Source organism: Populus trichocarpa, chromosome 2 (genome assembly GCF_000002775.5).
Source record: "Populus trichocarpa isolate Nisqually-1 chromosome 2, P.trichocarpa_v4.1, whole genome shotgun sequence".
NCBI lineage: Eukaryota > Viridiplantae > Streptophyta > Magnoliopsida > Malpighiales > Salicaceae > Populus > Populus trichocarpa.
This window is the reverse complement of record NC_037286.2, coordinates 20,928,493-20,950,055: the sequence shown is the minus strand read 5'-3', so window position 1 is coordinate 20,950,055 and position 21,563 is coordinate 20,928,493. Positions and strand designations below refer to the sequence as shown.

Genomic DNA, 21,563 nt, shown 5'->3' with positions numbered 1-21,563 from the left:
CTGTTCTTCCATTCCCTTGAAGCTAAATTTTGAACGATGACTGAGATGCATCCAGCTCAATCCTTGTGCCCATGTATCTATTAGTTGATGAAGCCCTCTTGAAAGAGGAAAGATATTCGTGTTTCTGTCAGCCTTTTGTTATATTAACTATGGCTGGATGGTCATGACCAAATTGCATTAGGAGAGAACCAAGTTTTAAGGTACCAAATTGCACCAATAACAGAGCATTTCATTTATTTTCTTTGCTACATTCAGCTAAACTTGGAATGCATTCGGAGAAGAAAGAAATAACGAAGACAATTAATGAGTCATGTATAGGGTAATGGATGTGGAATTAATCAGGCAACGAGTTTAGCAGATTCCCACTCCACAGCCTTCTTCAGGAAACTGTCTTCTTCCAGGACCATCTGAACAGGCAAGAAACCCATACCATTGGCCATGGCTAGCATCATTTGCTTGGTCTCTGACTTGAACTCTTCTAACTCCACTGTCCCATTCAAGTCATGATCAAATTGGACAAAAAGAGAACCATAGACGAGAGCAAGCTCATCCGGGTCTGTTTCCACATCCACGCCGAAGTGGGTTTCCAATAACCTCAAACACTGCAGCTCCTTCAACATTTCCCCGTAGGAAAGCCGTCCATCATGGTCTGAATCAAGGTGGGCGAAGCGGTCACATATTTGCGCGTTGAATGCTTCCTCGTCCTCCAGAAAGTTGACAATGGTGGCACCATCCAAAATCTCCACACTCATTTTTGGTCTCTCTTAATTTACTCACAAACTAGAACTAGAGAAGGTTTAAAACCGTAAATTAAAGGGAAGCTTTAGAGAGAACTAATATGATATTGATGAATCAGGAGTTGGCTCTGTGCTCTGTGAAATAAAGAGAAGCTTTCCGAGATAACTGATTTGATGTTGATGAATAAGAAGTTGGTCTTGTGCTTATTTATACGTAAATGAGGGGCACACAGACAGTTGACGAGCAGTCAGCACCCGGTTTCCATTTGGTTTTTGCTTTTCTGACTTGCTTCTAATTACCCTTTGCTGCATGGTTTTTTGACGCTTTGCAGAATCTGCTGCTTCGAGGATCGGTCGGTCAGCCACTAAAATTTTATTATTAGAACTATCTTAAACAGGTGAGCCATAAGTCATAATCTAATGGCAATGGCAACTTGGGAACGGGCTTTTCCCCTAATAAAATTCGGTGGGCTAGCCGTGTTTATAAAGTCGAAAATTAAATGAAAGTTGACTTGCTCGAAGGTCCCAAGATGGTGTTGCTAATTTCAAACCCCCTGTCAAAAGCAGCGACAACGGTCAATTTCCCTTCTCCTTCCGAGACAGACCATGTTCTTTTTCTTTTCTTTTTTTCTCACAACACAACAAAAATGCAAATATTGTACTGTAGGTTTGGTTTCACCTATTCTACATGTGTTGTTTGTCAAACATTAAATAATGGGTGTGATAGAGATTTAAACAAACTTAATTAAGGTTCGAACTGAATTTTTTCTTCTTCTTCTTCTTTTTTTTTCGGAGATAGACTTCTACAACTTGATGCTTGCAATATTCTTTACTTATTTATTTCCATTTCATGTTTAATGGATTATGTCACAAGCGACGTCAAACGATGCGTTTTAAGTGCCTCTTGAGAGGTATTGTTAGGAAAAAAAAGAGTTTTTGATGTAATCATAAAATTATAATTAAGATTTAAGAGTCACCATTTAATATAATGGTTACTAGGAAACATATGGTCTGTGAGAGTTTGAGTAAGAGACTGATTGTGTAAGGAAAAAACGCATTATCTCCAGTGCAGCCTATCTGAAGTAAGCTACATTGTTATTTGATTGTTATTCTAAGTTAAGTATCTATTCGTTGAAATCGTCTAAGGTTTAAGATAGATCTCTCTTCATGAGAAAATCTATACCTTATGATGTTAAATCCAACCGTTCTAAAGTCTAAATTTTAGTATCGCATTTATATTGAACTTTTGTCTTTAATATCTGAGGGTATACTCTACTGTATAGTTTTACGCCCCCAAATATTTAAGTCTACATTTAAACCATAATATAAAATGAAAAAAATAATTGGTGAAGGGTTTTTGACATTTTGGTTAAACCCTAATGGATAATTATAAATTAGTTATGATATCTATTTTATATTTTAAAACATGAGAAAAATACAATTTTTTGTTTTTTTTTTTTTGAAAACATGCTTGGAAAACTTTGAGGATTTGACTATATGCATGAAAACAAAACATTTTTTGTTTTTTTGAAAGAGGAAATTAATTTAAAAAATTTTGAATTTTATTTTGAAATGTTTCAGAAAAAACTAGGTGTTTTAATATCGGATATGTATCATATAGTGTAATTATACAGCCCGATATTATGCAAAATTGATAGAAAAACGTGCGAGAAAATCACAAATTTTTTGGAAGGGCTTTCAAAGTTTTTATTTTTATTTTAATATTATTTATTTTAATATTATTATTATATATATTGGGCTGGGCCCTACCCAGCCATTTGGGCCGGACCTTGCCGGGTCAGGTCGTGGCGCCAGGCAGGCCAACAGACCTGGCCTTCATTCTTTTTTTATGGGCTGGACTTAACCAAGCCATCATGGGTTGGGTTGGAAGGGGTCCAACCTATCTTCACATGGTCATTGGCCCGACCCAATGACCATATGAAGTGGTTGAATTTTGCATGCAGAACCAAATGCTATGCTTGCAAATGGCTGCCTCGTTTGCATCCAAAAAGGGGAAGAAAAGGTTACCAACTATGGGGGATTGCTAATTAGCAATGCTAGGAAGGCCAACGTGTTGTTGGCAGCATTGCTGGAAGCGAAGATGTTGCGAAAGAAGAGGAAGAAGATGGCTGGTGGAGAAGAACAAAAGATCTGGTAAGAAAAACTTATTTGCACCAAATTTGGGCTCTAATTTCTTGATGCTCGGGGCATGGAATGTGATTGTGCATCAAAAGTATCATTAAGTCTCTTATTTTACATATGTATTTATTGTTTTTATTTGGGTTTTTTATAATAATTGATGTGCTTTTTAGTAATGAAGTTTCTTTTAATGTTTCGATAGGTTTTTGGAGCTTAAATGAATTATTTCAGAAAATTCAACGTCGGAATTCGAAACAAAGAATTGAAGAGAAATTTAGTTGAAGATTGAAAAAAATCTTGGTTCAAATAAGTGCTCCAAATTTGCTCCAAAAATCAATTCTATTCCAATTCTAGAAAAGAATATCATATGATCTATTTCAAGCCCAAACTTGCCTTATGTTGTGTGCAAACTTCAACCATCAAACACTTAAGGTTTTAATGTCAATCTTAGCCCAAATAATAGGTACATTTGTATCCTTATTTGATGCTTAAATTCAGCCCCAAATCAGCCCCCAAATCAGCCTCCAAATCAGCCCAAGCACAATCCATGATCTTACATGTCCACAAACAAATAACATTTGATTTATTTTGGATAATTCATTGATCCAAGAGGGCAAGCACATGGATGGAAAGCTGGAGGGGACATTGTCACATTATTTTGGGTCAAAAAGAAGAAAGAGACAGCTCACAAAGGAGGAAGAAAAACGTGCACCAAAGTTTTCTCCAAGCTGGCCTGATTTGATTTTCCAGAACACCTTTCGGTGTTTTGCCCATAACGTTTGACTCAGATGTCCAAATGAGCTGTTCTTTAATGATCTGGAAAGCTAATAGAATGGCATATAAATATGTATCTAATAGCCATCTTCAAAAGAAGGCTTCTAAGAGGGTCGAATTGCTGTCCAAAGTTAGAGTCAGATTTGTGTCCGAATATTTACTGAAATTGTGTTATGTTTTTCTTTATAGATTTCGTTTCTTTAGCTTGTAAAACTTATTATTTCAGTGTAATTCAAGTTATTTCATGTTTATTGAAGTGTCCTCATATATAATCATGGTTGGCTAATCTCCTTCTTGGATCCAAATCAAGGATGATGGTGATTGAGGTGAGTTCTTTAAGATATGAATGAATTTTAATGTTTATCTTCTTATTTTCTTCATGAATGTTTTATTATTGCAAAGAAATTTTAGAAATCATTTAGGTAATGTTATAATCTTGAATTTTTATGCACAAACCTTAGTTTTGGTATAGAGATTGCTTGATTCAATGTCTTACTTAATATGAAAGTACTTGTTCATTCTTAAGCAATAATCAATCTTAATCTTTTTAAACTTCATTGTAATATCTTCCGATCTAATATCACCATCGTTGGTATTAGGTTGAGTTATCTTATATATGTTGAAGGAATCACCAATACATCACCATTAAAATTGATTTGGACCAAGACTTACCTTTTCTTGTCATTTAAAATCTATTTACACTTTTTCATCTTTGAAAACAAATCCATCAATCATTTTCAACCAAGTTATTGTTAATTTAATTTCTCTTGAGTTTTTTTTGTTACCTAGCTTAATTTCCAGATCTAGCTCTCTGTGGATATGACCTCGATCTTACCGAGTTAATTGCTACATCGCACACTCGTGCACTTGCGAGTTAAAACAAGCCGAACATAAAAAGCGGTCAAGCAATTTTGGCGCCGTTGCCGGGGAGCTAGCAAGCAAATGTAACAAATTTATATTTGATTATTGGAAAACAAAAAAAAATACATATAAATAAAAAATCAAATGGCTGGTTTTACCGCCTAAAAAACAAATTGACCTCAACTTTTCGGATATTGGACTGTGGACTGGACTATTAATTATTGGATTTTGGTTGGTTCAACCATTTTTCTTTTATTGTCTATTCTAGTTAGTTTCTAATATTTATTGTTTATATTATAAGGCTGGTTTTACCGCCTCTTGTTTATTTTATTTTATTTTGTTGTTTTGTTGTGATTATTTTTCTTATATTTATTGTTTGAAGTGCTTGGCTGGTATTACCACCTTTTTATTCATGCTTGTTATAATTATCTTTTAATGTTTATTGTTGTTAATATTGCTTATTAGTTGGAGAGTGAATTTCTTAATTTGTTGTATTTTTATTTTTGTGTTATTACTTTATCTTTTACGTTTCATTTACTTTTATTTGCAATCTTCTTTTTCTTCTTTTCTATTTTTTTCGTATTCATATAATTGTTATATATATATATATATATATATTTTTTTTTATCATGGCTAATGTTGAAGATGTAGAGGGTGAAGGGAGTGTTCAAGGTAATGGACCTCCACAATTCAATGATCAACCTAATTTTCGAACTCTTAGGGAGTATCTTCACCCGGCTAGACAAAGTACACCTTCGTGTATTATCTTACCTCTTAACCAACAAGCTTTCAATTTGAAACCGGGCATGATTCAACTTCTTCCCACATTTCACGGTATGGATTCTGAAAATCCATACATACATATTAAGGACTTTGAAGAGGTATGTAATACTTTTATTGATAGAACATGTACCGAGGAAACCATTCGGCTTAAATTGTTCCCATTCTCTCTAAAGGATAAAGCCAAGCTTTGGCTAAACTCCTTGCGTCCTAGGTCTATAGGTACATGGAGAGAAATGCAAGCTGAATTTTTGAAAAAATACTTCCCCACTCATAGGACAGCAGCCTTACAACGTCAAATGATGAATTTTTCTTGTAGTCCAAATGAGTCATTTCATCAAGCTTGGGAAAGGTTCAAAGACTTGTTAAATGCATGCCCCCACCATGGTTTTGAGATGTGGAGGTTAGTGAGTTTCTTCTACGACTCTCTTACCGCAGATTTTAAAAAGCTAGTGTCAACCATGTGTAATGGTGAGTTTTATGACAAAGAACCAAGTGAAGCCTTTGATTTCTTTGATCAATTGGCTGAAAACACAAAGCAATGGGAGACTTCTCTCCCACTTCATGTTGAGTCTAGAAACACCATTTCTCATTCAAGTGGGAAGTTCCAATTGAAAGAGACTGATGACCTCAATGCTAGATTAGCCTCATTGGCTAGGAAAGTAGAGTCTCTTGAGATTAAAAAAGTGCATGTCATGAGTGAACAACAAGAGGAAAGTTGTGTTGTTTGTGAGAGTAAAGGACATAGGACAACTGAGTGTCCTACCATTCCAGCCTTCAAGGAAGTGCTATATGGCCAAACTTCTGATTCAAGTAATGTTAGAAAGCCATTTTCAAACCAAGTAGGCAATCCCTACTCTGAGACCTACAATCCTGGATGGAGGAACCACCCAAATTTTGGATGGAGAAATGAGGGCTCTTCAGTACCTCAAACATTTCAACCTCCACCCCAACCATTTCATGCTCCCACACATAACACATACCAACCACCTCATAAGAGATCCCTAGAGGATACTCTTCAACAATTCATGCAAACACAAGGAGGAATCAACAACCAAGCTTACAAATTTCAAGACCAGACCAATAGGACCTTAGATGACATTCGAAGTCAACTAACCAAGTTGACTCAATCACTAAGCATTCAAGAGAAGGGAAAGATTCCAGCTCAACCAATGCCAAATCCTAGAGGTCAGGTACACATGAGTGAATCCTCATCTAGTGAACCTTCAAACCATGAACAAGTCCAAGCCATCACTACCCTTAGAAGTGGAAAGATTGTTGACAAAGCTATAGGTTTTGAGATTCCTAGAGGTATTGTGGAGGAGAAATCTAAGGAAAGTGAAGAGGAAATCAAAACACAAGTGACAAATGAGAGCTTGAGTGACAAAGAAGGTGAGATAAATGAGAAAGAGATGAGTGAGAAAGGAGATGATTCAAGAAAAATTGGAGTCAAAGTGAGTGATTTAGAATTTGTTCCTAGAGCACCATTTCCACAAAGGTTAGGGAAACCTTCGGAAATCTATGAATTGTTCAAACAAATGAAAGTCAACATTCCACTCCTTGATGCAATTAAACAAGTCCCATCTTATGCAAAGTTCCTCAAGGACTTATGCACAGTTAAAAGGAGATTGAATGTGAAAGAAAGAGCCTTTCTAACTGAACATGCTAGTGCCATCATCCAGTTTAAGACCCCTCCCAAATACAAAGATCCTGGTTGTCCTACTGTTTCATGCATTATTGGAAGTCATAAGATAGACCAAGCTTTGTTGGATTTAGGAGCAAGTGTGAATTTGATACCCTACACTGTTTACGAACAGTTAGGTTTAGGAGAAATCAAGCCTACTCGAATCACCCTTCAATTAGCTGATAGGTCAATCAAGATTCCCAGGGGTATTGTTGAGGATGTGTTGGTCCAAGTAGATAAATTCTACTTTCCTGTTGATTTTGTAGTGTTGGACACCGCACCTATTCAAGGTTCTAATGCTCCCATCCCAGTCATCTTAGGTAGACCTTTCCTAGCTACATCCTGATGTGCCGTGAATGATTCGAAAATCGGCAACAATGAATCTGACGAAAATGGATGAAGGATGGGTCTGGTTGTGTTGTCTTTCTTTTGGTGTTTAGGCTGGATTATAGTGATTTCAAGGTAAATAAGATGGAGGATAGACTAGAATGATACTTTGATAAGTCGATCTGGACGCCACAAAGATCAATCTAGGATTTCGACGCCACACTCTTTGTGATTGAAGAGTGATAAGTCAGGTAGGGTTCTTCACAAAATCAATTTGGAAGAACAACTCTTAATTCTGTGAATTAAGTTTCAAATCTTGGCCAAAAGTTCTTTATTACATATTCTGATACTATATTTATAATTGGAACATCCCTCCAAAGTTAGGAATAATTCAACATGGCAGAAGTCAAGCCCAAAAAACAGACTTTGACAAACTAACCTAGACAAATTAACTAGCACACGTTTTTTGACCTTTCTAACATAAACAGACCAAATTTAAAACAACCATATCTTCTTACACAAAAGTCCAATGCAATCATGGTTGGACAATCTAGAAAGAACACGTTCTGAACTTGAAATCCACCTAGATTAGTCTTGTTTTCACATGCAATGGATGACTTCAAATTCGGGTTCAAATTCATTTGTTGTTCTGACCATAAACAGCATCAATTCCTTCATTTATTTGCATATCAACCCCAAATTTAAGTAGCCCAGCATCAATAGAATCATTAAGGGCTTTTCCCATCTTCAAGTTCCAATTGTAGGCAAATAAACATCCTTGAACCAAATTCAAACTGATTGCTAATTTTTAACTCCGACGCAGCTTCAATCATTCCAATTTGACTCGTCAAGGCCCTTTGTAGTTGTTTCGCTCTCGCTCTTGTCATTGGACCATCTGAATCCTCTTGCACATTAGTTTTAGCTTTACAAGATGGATTATAATTCCCATGATGCACATCATCAGCCCCGGGTTGAAAATGATTTGTCCTCAAATCAGAATCGTCATCGTCATCCAAGTATGGAGTCAAGTCTTTCACATTAAAAGTAGCTGATACGTTGTAATTACTAGGAAGATCTACCTTATACGCATTGTCATTCACCTTCTCTATAATCCGAAATGGACCATCAGCCCTTGGCATCAACTTGGACTTACGTTTGCTTGGGAATCTGCCCTTGCTAATATGAATCCAAACAAGATCTCCAGGTTCAAACCTAACCATTTTCCGCCCCTTGTTAGCCTGTTTAGCATACTTTATCGTTTTCTCCTCAATATGTAATCGAACCTCAGTTTGTCCATCAGTTTGTGGATGACATGCCGTACTGAAAAGTAACTTCGTTCCAAGTTTCCTCCAAAGAGTCTTCCAAAAGTGGCTTAAGAACTTTGTATCACGATCAGAGACAATGCTTTTAGGGACTCCATGCAAACGAACAATCTCTTGAAAGAACAAATCAGCAACATGTACTGCATCATCAGTTTTGTTGCAAGCAATGAAATGAGACATTTTGGAGAATCGATCAACCACAACCATTATTGAATCTTTTCCACGCTGTGTTCTTGGTAACCCAAGTACAAAGTCCATGCTAACATCCATCCATGGTTGCTCTGGAATAGGCAATGGCATATACAGTCCATATGCATTCTCTTTACCCTTAGCTTTCTTGCAAATAGCACATCTCTCAATCACCTTGTGCACATCCCGTAACATGCTAGGCCAAAAGAAATGTTCTTTCAGCAGCTCATAAGTCTTCTTCTCCCCAAAATGACCACTAAGACCACCACCATGAGCCTCTCGCACAAGCAACTCCCGTAACGATCCTGAAGGAATACACATTCTGCCCATTTTGAACAAGTAACCTTCATGCATAAAGAACCCATCACAAGCTCCCTTTGCACATTCAACAACCACATTAGCAAAGTAGGAATCATTAGCATACTGTTCCTTCACTTGTTCAAAACCCATCAGCTTTGCATTCAACATAGAGATCAGTGCAAACCTCCTAGAAAGAGCATCAGCAACCACATTAACTTGCCCTTTCTTGTACTTTATGACATAAGGAAATGACTCCATAAACTCCACCCATTTAGCATGTCTGCGATTTAGCTTGCTTTGCCCCTTAAGATACTTCAAGGATTCATGATCAGTATGTATAACAAATTCTTTAGGCAACAAGTAGTGCTGCCATACCTCTAGAGCCCGAATCAAAGCATAGAACTCCTTGTCGTAAATAGAGTAGTTCAAACGTGCTCCATTTAACTTTTCACTGAAGAATGCAATCGGCCTCTTTTCTTGCAGCAAGACAGCCCCAATTCCAACTCCGGAAGCATCGCACTCTATTTCGAATGTTTTAGCAAAGTCTGGAAGTGCTAAAACTGGAGCAGTACACAACTTCTCCTTAATTAGCTCAAATGCTTTCTGCGCATCTTCACTCCATCTAAAGTCGTTCCCTTTTTTCAAGCATTCTGTCATAGGAGCAACAATAGAGCTGAAGTCTTTCACAAATCGCCTGTAGAAAGAAGCTAAACCATGGAAACTCCTCACATCAGCGATACTAGCAGGTTTTGGCCAGTCCCGAATTGCCTCAATTTTCTCCTCATCAACCTTAACTCCCCTGCTAGAGATAATATACCCAAGAAACACGTCACTTTCTTTACAGAAGTAACACTTTGTGAGTTTCCCATACAACTTAGAATCTCGCAAAGTTTCAAACACAACTCTAAGATGCTTCATATGATCATCAAAGGTCTTGCTATACACCAGGATATCATCAAAATATACTACAACAAACAGCCCAATATACTTCCTCAAAACATGATTCATAAGCCTCATAAATGTACTAGGCGCATTAGATAACCCAAACGGCATTACCATCCATTCATATAACCCCTGTTTAGTTTTAAATGCTGTTTTCCATTCATCTCCTTCTTTCATTCTAATTTGGTGATAACCACTCATCAAATCGACTTTAGAAAACAATGCAGCTCCATGCAACTCATCAAGCAAATCATTAAATCTGGGTATAGGAAATCGATACTTAACTGTTATTTTGTTGATAGCGCGGCTGTCCATACACATCCTCATGGTACCATCTTTCTTCGGTACAAGCAAAGTAGGTACGGAACATGGACTAAGTGATTCTCGCACATAGCCCTTCTCTAAGAGCTCACCAACCTGCCTTTGAATCTCTTTTGCTTCCTCTGGATTACATCTGTATGCTGGTCTGTTAGGAAGTGAAGCTCCCGGCACCAAATCAATTTAATACTCAATTCCACGAATAGGTGGTAACCCTTTAGGTAATTCATCTGGAAACACATCTTTAAATTCTTCAAGCAATTCTTTAATCTGTATTGGTAAGTCCAATCCTTCTACTTGTAGTAATTGCTTTGCCCAGATCATGAAAACAACCCCTGCTGAAGCTAATGCTTGTTTGATGTCTCCTTTTTTTGGCTAACAACAGCCCCTTACGTGATTTCACCTCCTTTTGTTGGCTTCGTATCTGATCCTCTCTAACCTGTTGAGAACTCAATGGTAACAAGTTCACCTTCTTTCCATTCAGCATAAAAGAATAAGTGTTCTTTCGTCCATTGTAGGTCACATCCTTATCAAACTGCCATGGACGACCCAGCAACAAATGGTTAGCTGACATTGGCGCAACGTCACACAAAACCTCGTCATGATAGGTTTTAATGGAAAAAGGTACACGAACTTGCTTTGTCACCCGAATCTCCCCATTCTTATTCAGCCATCGCAAACTGTACGGCCTGGGATGTAGAAGGGTAGTTAAACCCAATTTCTCCACCAAGGTAGTTGACGCAACATTAGTGCAACTTCCATTATCAATGATCATCCCACACACCTTATCTCGAATCTGACATCGAGTATGAAAGATGTTCTCGCGTTGCTCATCACTAACGACAATTTGTGCATTCAGAACCCGTTGCACAACCAACAAATCTCCAGCCATAATTAAGTTTATCAACCTCAATTCCAGCAAGCCTTTCTTCTGTTTTTGGCTCCTGCCTTAGATCGCAACTGATGCTCTGATACCAGATGATGTGCCGTGAATGATTCGAAAATCGGCAACAATGAATCTGACGAAAATGGATGAAGGATGGGTCTGGTTGTGTTGTCTTTCTTTTGGTGTTTAGGCTGGATTATAGTGATTTCAAGGTAAATAAGATGGAGGATAGACTAGAATGATACTTTGATAAGTCGATCTGGACGCCACAAAGATCAATCTAGGATTTCGACGCCACACTCTTTGTGATTGAAGAGTGATAAGTCAGGTAGGGTTCTTCACAAAATCAATTTGGAAGAACAACTCTTAATTCTGTGAATTAAGTTTCAAATCTTGGCCAAAAGTTCTTTATTACATATTCTGATACTATATTTATAATTGGAACATCCCTCCAAAGTTAGGAATAATTCAACATGGCAGAAGTCAAGCCCAAAAAACAGACTTTGACAAACTAACCTAGACAAATTAACTAGCACACGTTTTTTGACCTTTCTAACATAAACAGACCAAATTTAAAACAACCATATCTTCTTACACAAAAGTCCAATGCAATCATGGTTGGACAATCTAGAAAGAACACGTTCTGAACTTGAAATCCACCTAGATTAGTCTTGTTTTCACATGCAATGGATGACTTCAAATTCGGGTTCAAATTCATTTGTTGTTCTGACCATAAACAGCATCAATTCCTTCACTTATTTGCATATCAACCCCAAATTTAAGTAGCCCAGCATCAATAGAATCATTAAGGGCTTTTCCCATCTTCAAGTTCCAATTGTAGGCAAATAAACATCCTTGAACCAAATTCAAACTGATTGCTAATTTTTAACTCCGACGCAGCTTCAATCATTCCAATTTGACTCGTCAAGGCCCTTTGTAGTTGTTTCGCTCTCGCTCTTGTCATTGGACCATCTGAATCCTCTTGCACATTAGTTTTAGCTTTACAAGATGGATTATAATTCCCATGATGCACATCACATCCAATGCTTTAATCAACTGTAGGAATGGGGTGATGAAATTGTCTTTTGGGAATATGACTGTGGAGATGAACATATTTAATGTCTCCAAACAAATTGGTGAACATGAGGACATTAGAGAGGTGGATTTGATCCAAACAGTTTGTCAAGAACACTTTGAGAGAGAGTGGATCAAGGATCCATTGGAGAGAACTTTAATTCATGATGAAAGATTTTGTTCTTTGGAATGTGTTGATGAGGAAGTAAGAGAACTCGAGACTTATCTAGATCCAACGCCTATTATGTCAATAGGTCAATGGACCCCATCGTTTGAGCCTTTGATTTCACCCCAAGTGAAAGTTGAGGCATCTCTTGTCCAACCTTATAAACCAGAAAGGAAGCCTTTACCAAGTGATCTTAAATATGCTTTTCTAGGGGAAGATGAATCATATCCTATTGTGATTTCATCAAAACTTAGCATAGAGCAGGAACAAGAACTTTTGAGAGTGGTGAGAAAACACAAGAAAGCAATTGGGTGGACTATTACTGACTTGAAAGGAATTAGCCCTCTTTTATGTACACATAGAATCTATCTTGAAAAAGAGGCTAAATCTGTGAGGCAAATGCAAAGACGATTGAACCCAAACATGAAGGAAGTAGTGAGAGGTGAAGTGCTTAAGCTACTTGATGCAGGTATCATTTACCCCATTGCAAACTCAAAATGGGTTAGTCCAACCCAAGTTGTCCCTAAGAAATCTGGAGTCACGGTAGTGAAGAATGAAAATAATGAGCTAGTACCAACTAGAATCCAAACTGGATGGCGTATGTGCATTAATTATCGTAAGTTGAACATGGTGACTAGGAAGGACCATTTTCCACTTCCATTTTTAGACCAAGTGCTTGAAAGAGTAGCCGGAAGAGCTTTCTATTATTTTCTTGATGGATACTCAGGTTACAACCAAATTGAAATTTCTTTAGAAGACCAAGAAAAAACCACTTTCACTTGTCCTTTTGGTACCTATGCTTATAGAAGAATGCCTTTTGGCTTGTGTAATGCACCAGCCACTTTTCAAAGATGTATGATGAGTATCTTTAGTGACATGGTGGAAATTTTTTTGGAAGTTTTCATGGATGATTTTTCAGTTTATGGGGATTCTTATGAGTTGTGTCTAATGCATTTGGAAAAAGTTCTTGAAAGGTGTGAGGAGAGCAATCTTGTACTCAATTGGGAGAAGTGTCATTTTATGGTGACACATGGCATTGTTTTAGGTCACATTGTCTCTTCAAAAGGGATAGAGGTAGATAAGTCAAAGGTTGAAGTCATTCAAAAATTACCTACCCCTCGGACTGTGAAAGATGTGAGATCCTTTTTAGGACACGCTGGTTTTTACCGAAGATTCATTCATTCTTTTAGTACCATTGCCAAACCATTGTGTAACTTGTTGTCACAAGATGTTCAATTTGATTGGACATCAAAATGTCAAGAAGCTTTTGAAAGGCTTAAAGGGTTGTTGACCACTGCACCAATCATGCAAGCTCCTGATTGGTCTTTACCATTTGAACTGATGTGTGATGCTAGTGATTTTGCGGTAGGGGCTGTTTTAGGGCAAAGAAAAGATAAGAAACCTCATGTCATTTATTATGCTAGCAAGACTTTGAATGATGCTCAATTGAATTACACTACAACTGAAAAAGAACTCTTAGTTGTGGTCTTTGCATTAGACAAGTTTAGGTCTTATTTGGTTGGATCTCTTATTATTGTTTTCACTGATCATGCAGCATTGAAATACTTGCTCACAAAACAAGATGCCAAGCCACGTTTGATTCGATGGATCCTCCTACTCCAAGAGTTTAACCTTGAAATTCGAGATAAAAAGGGAGTAGAGAATGTAGTGGCTGATCATTTGTCTCGTCTTTCAAGCTATAAGACCATAATTGATGAATCTCCAATAAATGAATTCTTTGCTGATGAAAATTTATTTTGTGCAGGTACTGTTTCCTACATTGGCTCTCCATGGTATGCTGACATAGCAAATTACCTAGCCACAAGTCAGATTCCTTCTCATTGGTCTAAACTTGACAAACAAAAATTCTTGCGCAATGTGCGTACCTTTTTTTGGGATGACCCCTACCTATTTAAATACTGCCCTGACCAAATTGTTAGGCGGTGCATCCCTGATCATGAAATTCCAAGTGTAATTAATTTTTGTCATGCATTAGCCTGTGGTGGGCATTTCTCTTCCAAGAAAACCACTGCCAAGATCTTGCAGTGTGGTTTTTATTGGCCCACCATGTTCAAAGATGTTCATGCCTTCTGTGTTGCATGTGACCGATGCCAACGACTAGGTAACCTCACTAGGCGTAACATGATGCCCCTGAACCCCATTTTTGTTTTGGAAATATTTGATTGTTGGGGGATTGATTTCATGGGACCTTTTCCAAGTTCATTTGGTTACCAATTCATCCTTGTAGCTGTTGATTATGTGTCTAAATGGGTGGAGGCCATTGCATCTCGAACCAATGACCATCGAGTTGTGGTCAAATTCTTGAAAGAAAACATTTTGTCTTGTTTTGGCATGCCCCGGGCTATGATTAGTGATGGGGGAAAACATTTTTGTAACAAGCCCGTTGGAATTTTGATGAAAAAATATGGTGTAATTCACAAGGTCAGTACCCCCTATCACCCACAGACTAGTGGCCAAGCTGAGTTGGCAAATAGGGAGATCAAGAATATTTTAGAGAAAACAGTCAATCCAAACCGTAAAGATTGGTCCCTAAGACTAGTTGATGCTTTGTGGGCATATCGCACTGCTTACAAGACCTCTTTAGGAATGTCTCCTTATAGGCTAGTTTATGGAAAGCCTTGTCATCTCCATGTTGAGATTGAGCACCGTGCATATTGGGCCATCCGGCAATTCAATGACAATGAAAATGAGGTTGGCAAAAATAGAAAGCTTCAATTGGATGAATTAGAGGAGCTGAGAAATGATGCATTTGAAAATGCAAAAATTTCAAAACATAAGATGAAAGCTTTGCATGATAAACATATTTTTAGAAAATCCTTTCATGTTGGTCAAAAGGTTCTCTTGTATAATTCACGATTACATCTCTTTCCTGGAAAGTTGAGGACAAAATGGATTGGTCCATTTGTGATTAAATCCATCTCTGAGCATGGTGCATTTGAGGTAGAAAATCCTAAGAATGGAAATGTTTTCAAAGTAAATGGTCATCGATTGAAACCTTATCTTGAAAACGTTGTGGCTGAAGTTGAGACATTGGATCTTGAAGATCCAATACCATTGTAGTATCAGAAGTAATGAGTTTTTATTTTTATTTTTATTTTTATTTCATTTTTATTTATTTATTTATTTTTCGTTCTTCCATCTCTTATATTTTCTTGTTCATGCATTAGGGACAATGCATTATTTTAAGTTGGGGGGTGTGAGGTTCTTTATTTTCAAAAAAAAAAAAAAACATCAATGTTTTCTTTTAGTTGTGATATGCAGGTAAAAAAAAAAAATCAAGTAAGAAATCAGCTCATGTCCAATTCAATCAGACATTCATCCTTGAGAACAAAAGGGGAGTAACAGTTTTCTAATCTTTATACTTTTCTTCTCTTTCTTTTATACATTGAGGATAATGAAAAACTTAATTTTAGATATTTGATTATGTTGAATGCTTGAGATAACCATGCTTGTTAAAAAAAAAAAACTTGCATTCGTATGTGAATGAGACTTGTTTAGGATCAGCATTACATTTTTGGATTCATTATTGTGTTGAACATTGCATGCTTTAATTTGGGATAGATAATATCTTATAAAGCAAGATATAGCATACTTTTTTCTTAAGATTATTGAAGTACATCTTTCCTTGTAAAAGTTGTGTGAGTTGTGTGATTATGCATGAAAGATGAGTGTGATGCTTTACTTGTGATCATCCCTTTTGATCTAGTCCTAAACAAGGTTTAAGTAAATAGAGTAATCATTATTACACAAATGTGTACAAAGTTCTATCTACTCCAATGTTTTGAGTTGCTCAGTAACTAGGGGTATTCATCACAAATGTTTATCTTTACGTCAAACGGCAGCTTGAAATATGAGTATGCAAAGCACTTTAAGTTTGTGACTTTGTGAGTAACCGGGTGCATTCATCACAAATGTTTGTATTCGCGTCAAAAGGGAAGTGACCACTTAAAGAAAAAGAATAAATAATATCAAAAAAAAAGAAAAAAAAGAAAAGAAAAAGAAATATATAGATACTTCTCTAGTTTGCTACCTTGTTTGTAGTAGTGAGAAGGGAATATTACAAGTTGAGTTTTCGCGTGAATCAATTATGTTGGTTGCATGATAAATACGATTGAATTTGGAATTTTGTATGGATGTTTGATTTAGAGAATGTGAGTATGCTTATTTTTCTTTATTTGCTATTGTGTACACTAAGTTAAAGATACCAATGTTTGCATGATAGGTCCTTTAAGTGTGATGAGTCGAGCCTAATTATTTTATTATTATTCTTTTTATTTCAAAGGTTTTATGTTTTGTTTTGCTTGAGGACTAGCAAAATCTAAGTTGGGGGGTGTGATTGTGCATCAAAAGTATCATTAAGTCTCTTATTTTACATATGTATTTATTGTTTTTATTTGGGTTTTTTATAATAATTGATGTGCTTTTTAGTAATGAAGTTTCTTTTAATGTTTCGATATGTTTTTGGAGCTTAAATGAATTATTTCAGAAAATTCAACGTCGGAATTCAGAACAAAGAATTGAAGAGAAATTTAGTTGAAGATTGAAGAAAATATTGGTTCAAATAAGTGCTCCAAATTTGCTCCAAAAATCAATTCTATTCCAATTCTAGAAAAGAATATCATATGATCTATTTCAAGCCCAAACTTGCCTTATGTTGTGTGCAAACTTCAACCATCAAACACTTAAGGTTTTAATGTCAATCTTAGCCCAAATAATAGGTACATTTGTATTCTTATTTGATGCTTAAATTCAGCCCCAAATCAGCCCTCAAATCAGCCTCCAAATCAGCCCAAGCACAATCCATGATCTTACATGTCCACACAACAAATAACATTTGATTTATTTTGGATAATTCATTGATCCAAGAGGGCAAGCACATGGATGGAAAGCTGGAGGGGACATTGTCACATTATTTTGGGTCAAAAAGAAGAAAGAGACAGCTCACAAAGGAGGAAGAAAAACGTGCACCAAAGTTTTCTCCAAGCTGGCCTGATTTGATTTTCCAGAACACCTTTCGGTGTTTTGCCCATAACTTTTGACTCAGATGTCCAAATGAGCTGTTCTTTAATGATCTGGAAAGCTAACAGAATGGCCTATAAATATGTATCTAATAGCCATCTTCAAAAGAAGGCTTCTAAGAGGGTCGAATTGCTGTCCAAAGTTAGAGTCAGATTTGTGTTCGAATATTTACTGAAATTGTGTTATGTTTTTCTTTATAGATTTCGTTTCTTTAGCTTGTAAAACTTATTATTTCAGTGTAATTCAAGTTATTTCATGTTTATTGAAGTGTCCTCATATATAATCATGGTTGGCTAATCTCCTTCTTGGATCCAAATCAAGGATGATGGTGATTGAGGTGAGTTCTTTAAGATATGAATGAATCTTAATGTTTATCTTCTTATTTTCTTCATGAATGTTTTATTATTGCAAAGAAATTTTAGAAATCATTTAGGTAATGTTATAATCTTGAATTTTTATGCACAAACCTTAGTTTTGGTATAGAGATTGCTTGATTCAATGTCTTACTTAATATGAAAGTACTTGTTCATTCTTAAGCAATAATCAATCTTAATCTTTTTAAACTTCATTGTAATATCTTCCGATCTAATATCACCATCGTTGATATTAGGTTGAGTTATCTTATATATGTTGAAGGAATCACCAATACATCACCATTGAAATTGATTTGGACCAAGACTTACCTTTTCTTGTCATTTAAAATCTATTTACACTTTTTCATCTTTGAAAACAAATCCATCAATCATTTTCAACCAAGTTATTGTTAATTTAATTTCTCTTGAGTTTTTTTTGTTACCTAGCTTAATTTCCAGATCTAGCTCTCTGTGGATATGACCTCGATCTTACCGAGTTAATTGCTACATCGCACACTCGTGCACTTGCGAGTTAAAACAAGCCGAACATAAAAAGCGGTCAAGCAGAATGCACCTCTATTTATAGGGGATGGAAGATGGACATCTTGTCTTTACTAGTGCCAATCTTGGCTCTTGATTCGACACAGAAGGATCTTAACCGTTGGTTCAAAGTTGTTATCATGACCTGAAAAAGCTGGTTGCTAAATGTTAGTCAGATTGACCAATTTGAGGCGACACTGTGGCAGCTGTAGGGATGATTAGCCAGCGAGATCCACTCTGGGGTGAAGTATAATGTCAGCTCATCATGGTGGTGTATGGTTTGTCCGGTTTGATTGAGAGATGAAGTATTAAATGCTCCTGAAAAATAGTCATCCAGACAACGTTTTCGGGTCAGAAGAAGAAGACAATGGACATTAACTAGACGACGCGTCGTCTGGTTGCCTTTTTTTTTTAACGTTAAAAAACAAATCCATTTTGGACCTTAAATTAAGGTATTTTTCCAAAGTTCAATTTGGTCCTTCAGCTTTTGATTTCTTTCAATTTGATCCTAATTGACTCCAAACTTTTGATTTAATACAATTTTGCCCTTGCTGGATTTCAATATCAGCCCTAAATTTTAGCATCTTTTTCAATTTGATCCTTGGTCTTGGATTTATGCAATTTGACCATCAAACTTTAAATTTTCTTCAATTTCATCCCTGATTTTCATGAATTACCCCATAGTTCGATATGTTTTGCAAAATGGTCCTTAGTTGCAAATCTCTTCAATTTAACCCTTAATTGACCAAAAAAATTTGTTTTTCTTGCAATTTTACCCCTAATTTGAACCAATTGACTTTATGAAAATTAAATTTGGTTTTCTAAAATTCCAATTTTCTCAATTAAGCTCAAATTGGGCTTCTAAACTTAGATTTTCATCAATTAAGCCCTTAATAAAATTAATTTGACCTATTTAAAGTATAATTAAGTTCTTGCACCTCATTAAATCCTTTAATTACCCAAATTAATTCTTAAACATAATTAAATTCTCAATTTGTCCCATGATTAAATCAAATTGGCCTATTAAAATTCTAATTATATCCTCAAGCTTAATTTTTAAGTAGATTCATCCAATAATCATTTAATTTGACCTTTAATTTACATTGTCTCTCCAGTTGTGGGTAAAATAGGATACAATTAGGCTTCCAAAGTCACAACTTAATATTCCTATATGTCGCTAGTTTTCTTGCTTTCTTTATTTTCTTTTTTGACTTTTATTTTGGAAAGAAAAAAAATGTGAATTTAGGGAATAATCCAGAAATGAGTTATGACAGTTGCCTCTCTCTTTACAATCTTTATAACGAAAGTCTCGTGAGAGACTTTAGACAATAAGCTTTGTAAAGATGAAGAAAAAGAATGAGATTATGGACTCACCATATTAAGAAATGGTCAATCTTTCTGAAAAATATTTGTAGTGAGGGCTTAAAAGTGCACTCAGAAAAAAATAGATAGGGATAAAAAGCACAATATCTGAAGAATGAGGGTTAGAAAGTGTACTCGAAAAAAAAGGAGACAGAGTTTCTAAAGAAAAAGATTATCTTTGTGAAAGACTTTTGAAGTGATATGGTAGTACCAAGCAACCTGTCTATTGGTAGAATTCAAAGATTCTGAAATGTTCAATTTATCATGAGTGATCCACCCAAATGAAAAACTCAAAGGTCTTTTCAAAGTAGTTTCATTGTAATGGATGACCTATTCAAGTAGAGAAATACAAAGATTTTTTTTCGAGTGGTCTTATTGTAATGAACGAGCTACCCAGGTGAAAAAGATAAAGATTTTTTAAAAATAATTTTATTATAATGAGTAATCTACCTAGATAAAACATACAAAGATTTTTCAACCATCATTGTCCATTTTCACACGAGGCTGAAAATATCAGGAGCTACAAGCCTGCAAGTGTGTTGTTTTTAACCATCCAGGTTCTTCGTTCAAGTTGCGTTTCTGCATATATAGGATATTAAGTGCTTCCCTCTTTTCAATGCGGGAAGTTTGTTTCATACGCATGCTAAACAAATCATGATGGAATTAGGTGTTCAGACGCACAACAGATTCGACTCGAAATTTTTATTTAACTATACTTTATACGAGGACAGTTATTTCTTTAATTTTTATCTGTTCCCCTGGACCTGACACACGCAAGTTCTTTTTCCATTCTGATGCAACTCTGTTCTACCAATTCCATTCCCTTGAAGCTAAATTTTGAACGATGACTGAGATGCATCCAGCTCAATCCTTCTGCCCATGTATCTATTAGCTGATGAAGCCCTCTTGAAAGAGGAAAGATATTCGTGTTTCTGTCAGCCTTTCGTTATATTAACTATGGCTGGATGGTCATGACCAAATTGCATTAGGAGAGAACCGAGTTTTAAGATGCCAAATTGCACCAATAACAGAGCATTTCATTTATTTTCTTTGCTACATTCAGCTAAACTTGGAATGCATTCGGAGAAGAAAGAAATAACGAAGACAATTAATGAGTCATGTATAGGGTAATGGATGTGGAATTAATCAGGCCGAAGTGGGTTTCCAATAACCTCAAACACTGCAGCTCCTTCAACATTTCCCCGTAGGAAAGCCGGCCATCATGGTCTGAATCAAGGTGGGCGAAGCGGTCACATATTTGCGCGTTGAATGCTTCCTCGTCCTCCAGAAAGTTGACAATGGTGGCACCATCCAAAATCTCCACACTCATTTTTGGTCTCTCTTAATTTACTCACAAACTAGAACTAGAGAAGGTTTAAAACCGTAAATTAAAGGGAAGCTTTAGAGAGAACTAATATGATATTGATGAATCAGGAGTTGGCTCTGTGCTCTGTGAAATAAAGAGAAGCTTTCGAGATAACTGATTTGATGTTGATGAATAAGAAGCTGGTCTCGTGCTCATTTATACGTAAATGAGGGGCACACAGACAGTTGACTAGCACCCAGTTTCCATTTGGTTATTTGACGCTTTCCATGATCCGCTGCTTCGAGGATCGGTCGGTCAGCCACTAAAAAATTATTAAACAGGCGAGCCATCAGTCAGAATCTAATGGCATTGGCAACTTAGGAATGGGCTTTTCCCCTAATAAAATTCGGTGGGCTAGCCGTGTTTATAAAGTCGAAAATCAAATGAAAGTTGACTTCTCGAA

The 21,563-nt window shown here is 36.3% G+C and overlaps 1 protein-coding gene across 2 annotated transcripts; it reads right to left on the bottom strand.

Moving 5' to 3' along the window:
• Positions 1-208: 208 nt before the first annotated feature.
• LOC7458274 (uncharacterized) lies at positions 209-21,307 on the bottom strand. 2 transcript variants are annotated; one of them, XM_052450372.1, is made up of 2 exons: positions 20,967-21,307; positions 209-594 (listed from the first exon to the last, which is right to left on the bottom strand). In XM_052450372.1, exons 1-2 carry the CDS (start codon positions 21,122-21,124, stop codon positions 339-341), a joined length of 414 nt encoding a protein of 137 aa, XP_052306332.1. In that variant the 5' UTR covers positions 21,125-21,307; the 3' UTR covers positions 209-338. The 2 variants fall into 2 exon arrangements, with proteins under 2 accessions (XP_052306332.1, XP_002301595.2); XM_002301559.4 differs by lacking the exon at positions 20,967-21,307 and having other exon boundaries at positions 209-929.
• Between the last annotated feature and the right edge of the window lie 256 nt (positions 21,308-21,563).

Coding starts and splice junctions, on each gene's coding strand:
- LOC7458274 (XM_052450372.1), bottom strand. CDS start 21,124: ATGAGTGTGGAGATTTTGGATGGTGCCACCATTGTCAACTTTCTGGAG. Junction 595..20,966: donor AAGGAGCTGCAGTGTTTGAG/GTTATTGGAAAC, acceptor GCAGTGTTTGAG/GTTATTGGAAACCCACTTCG.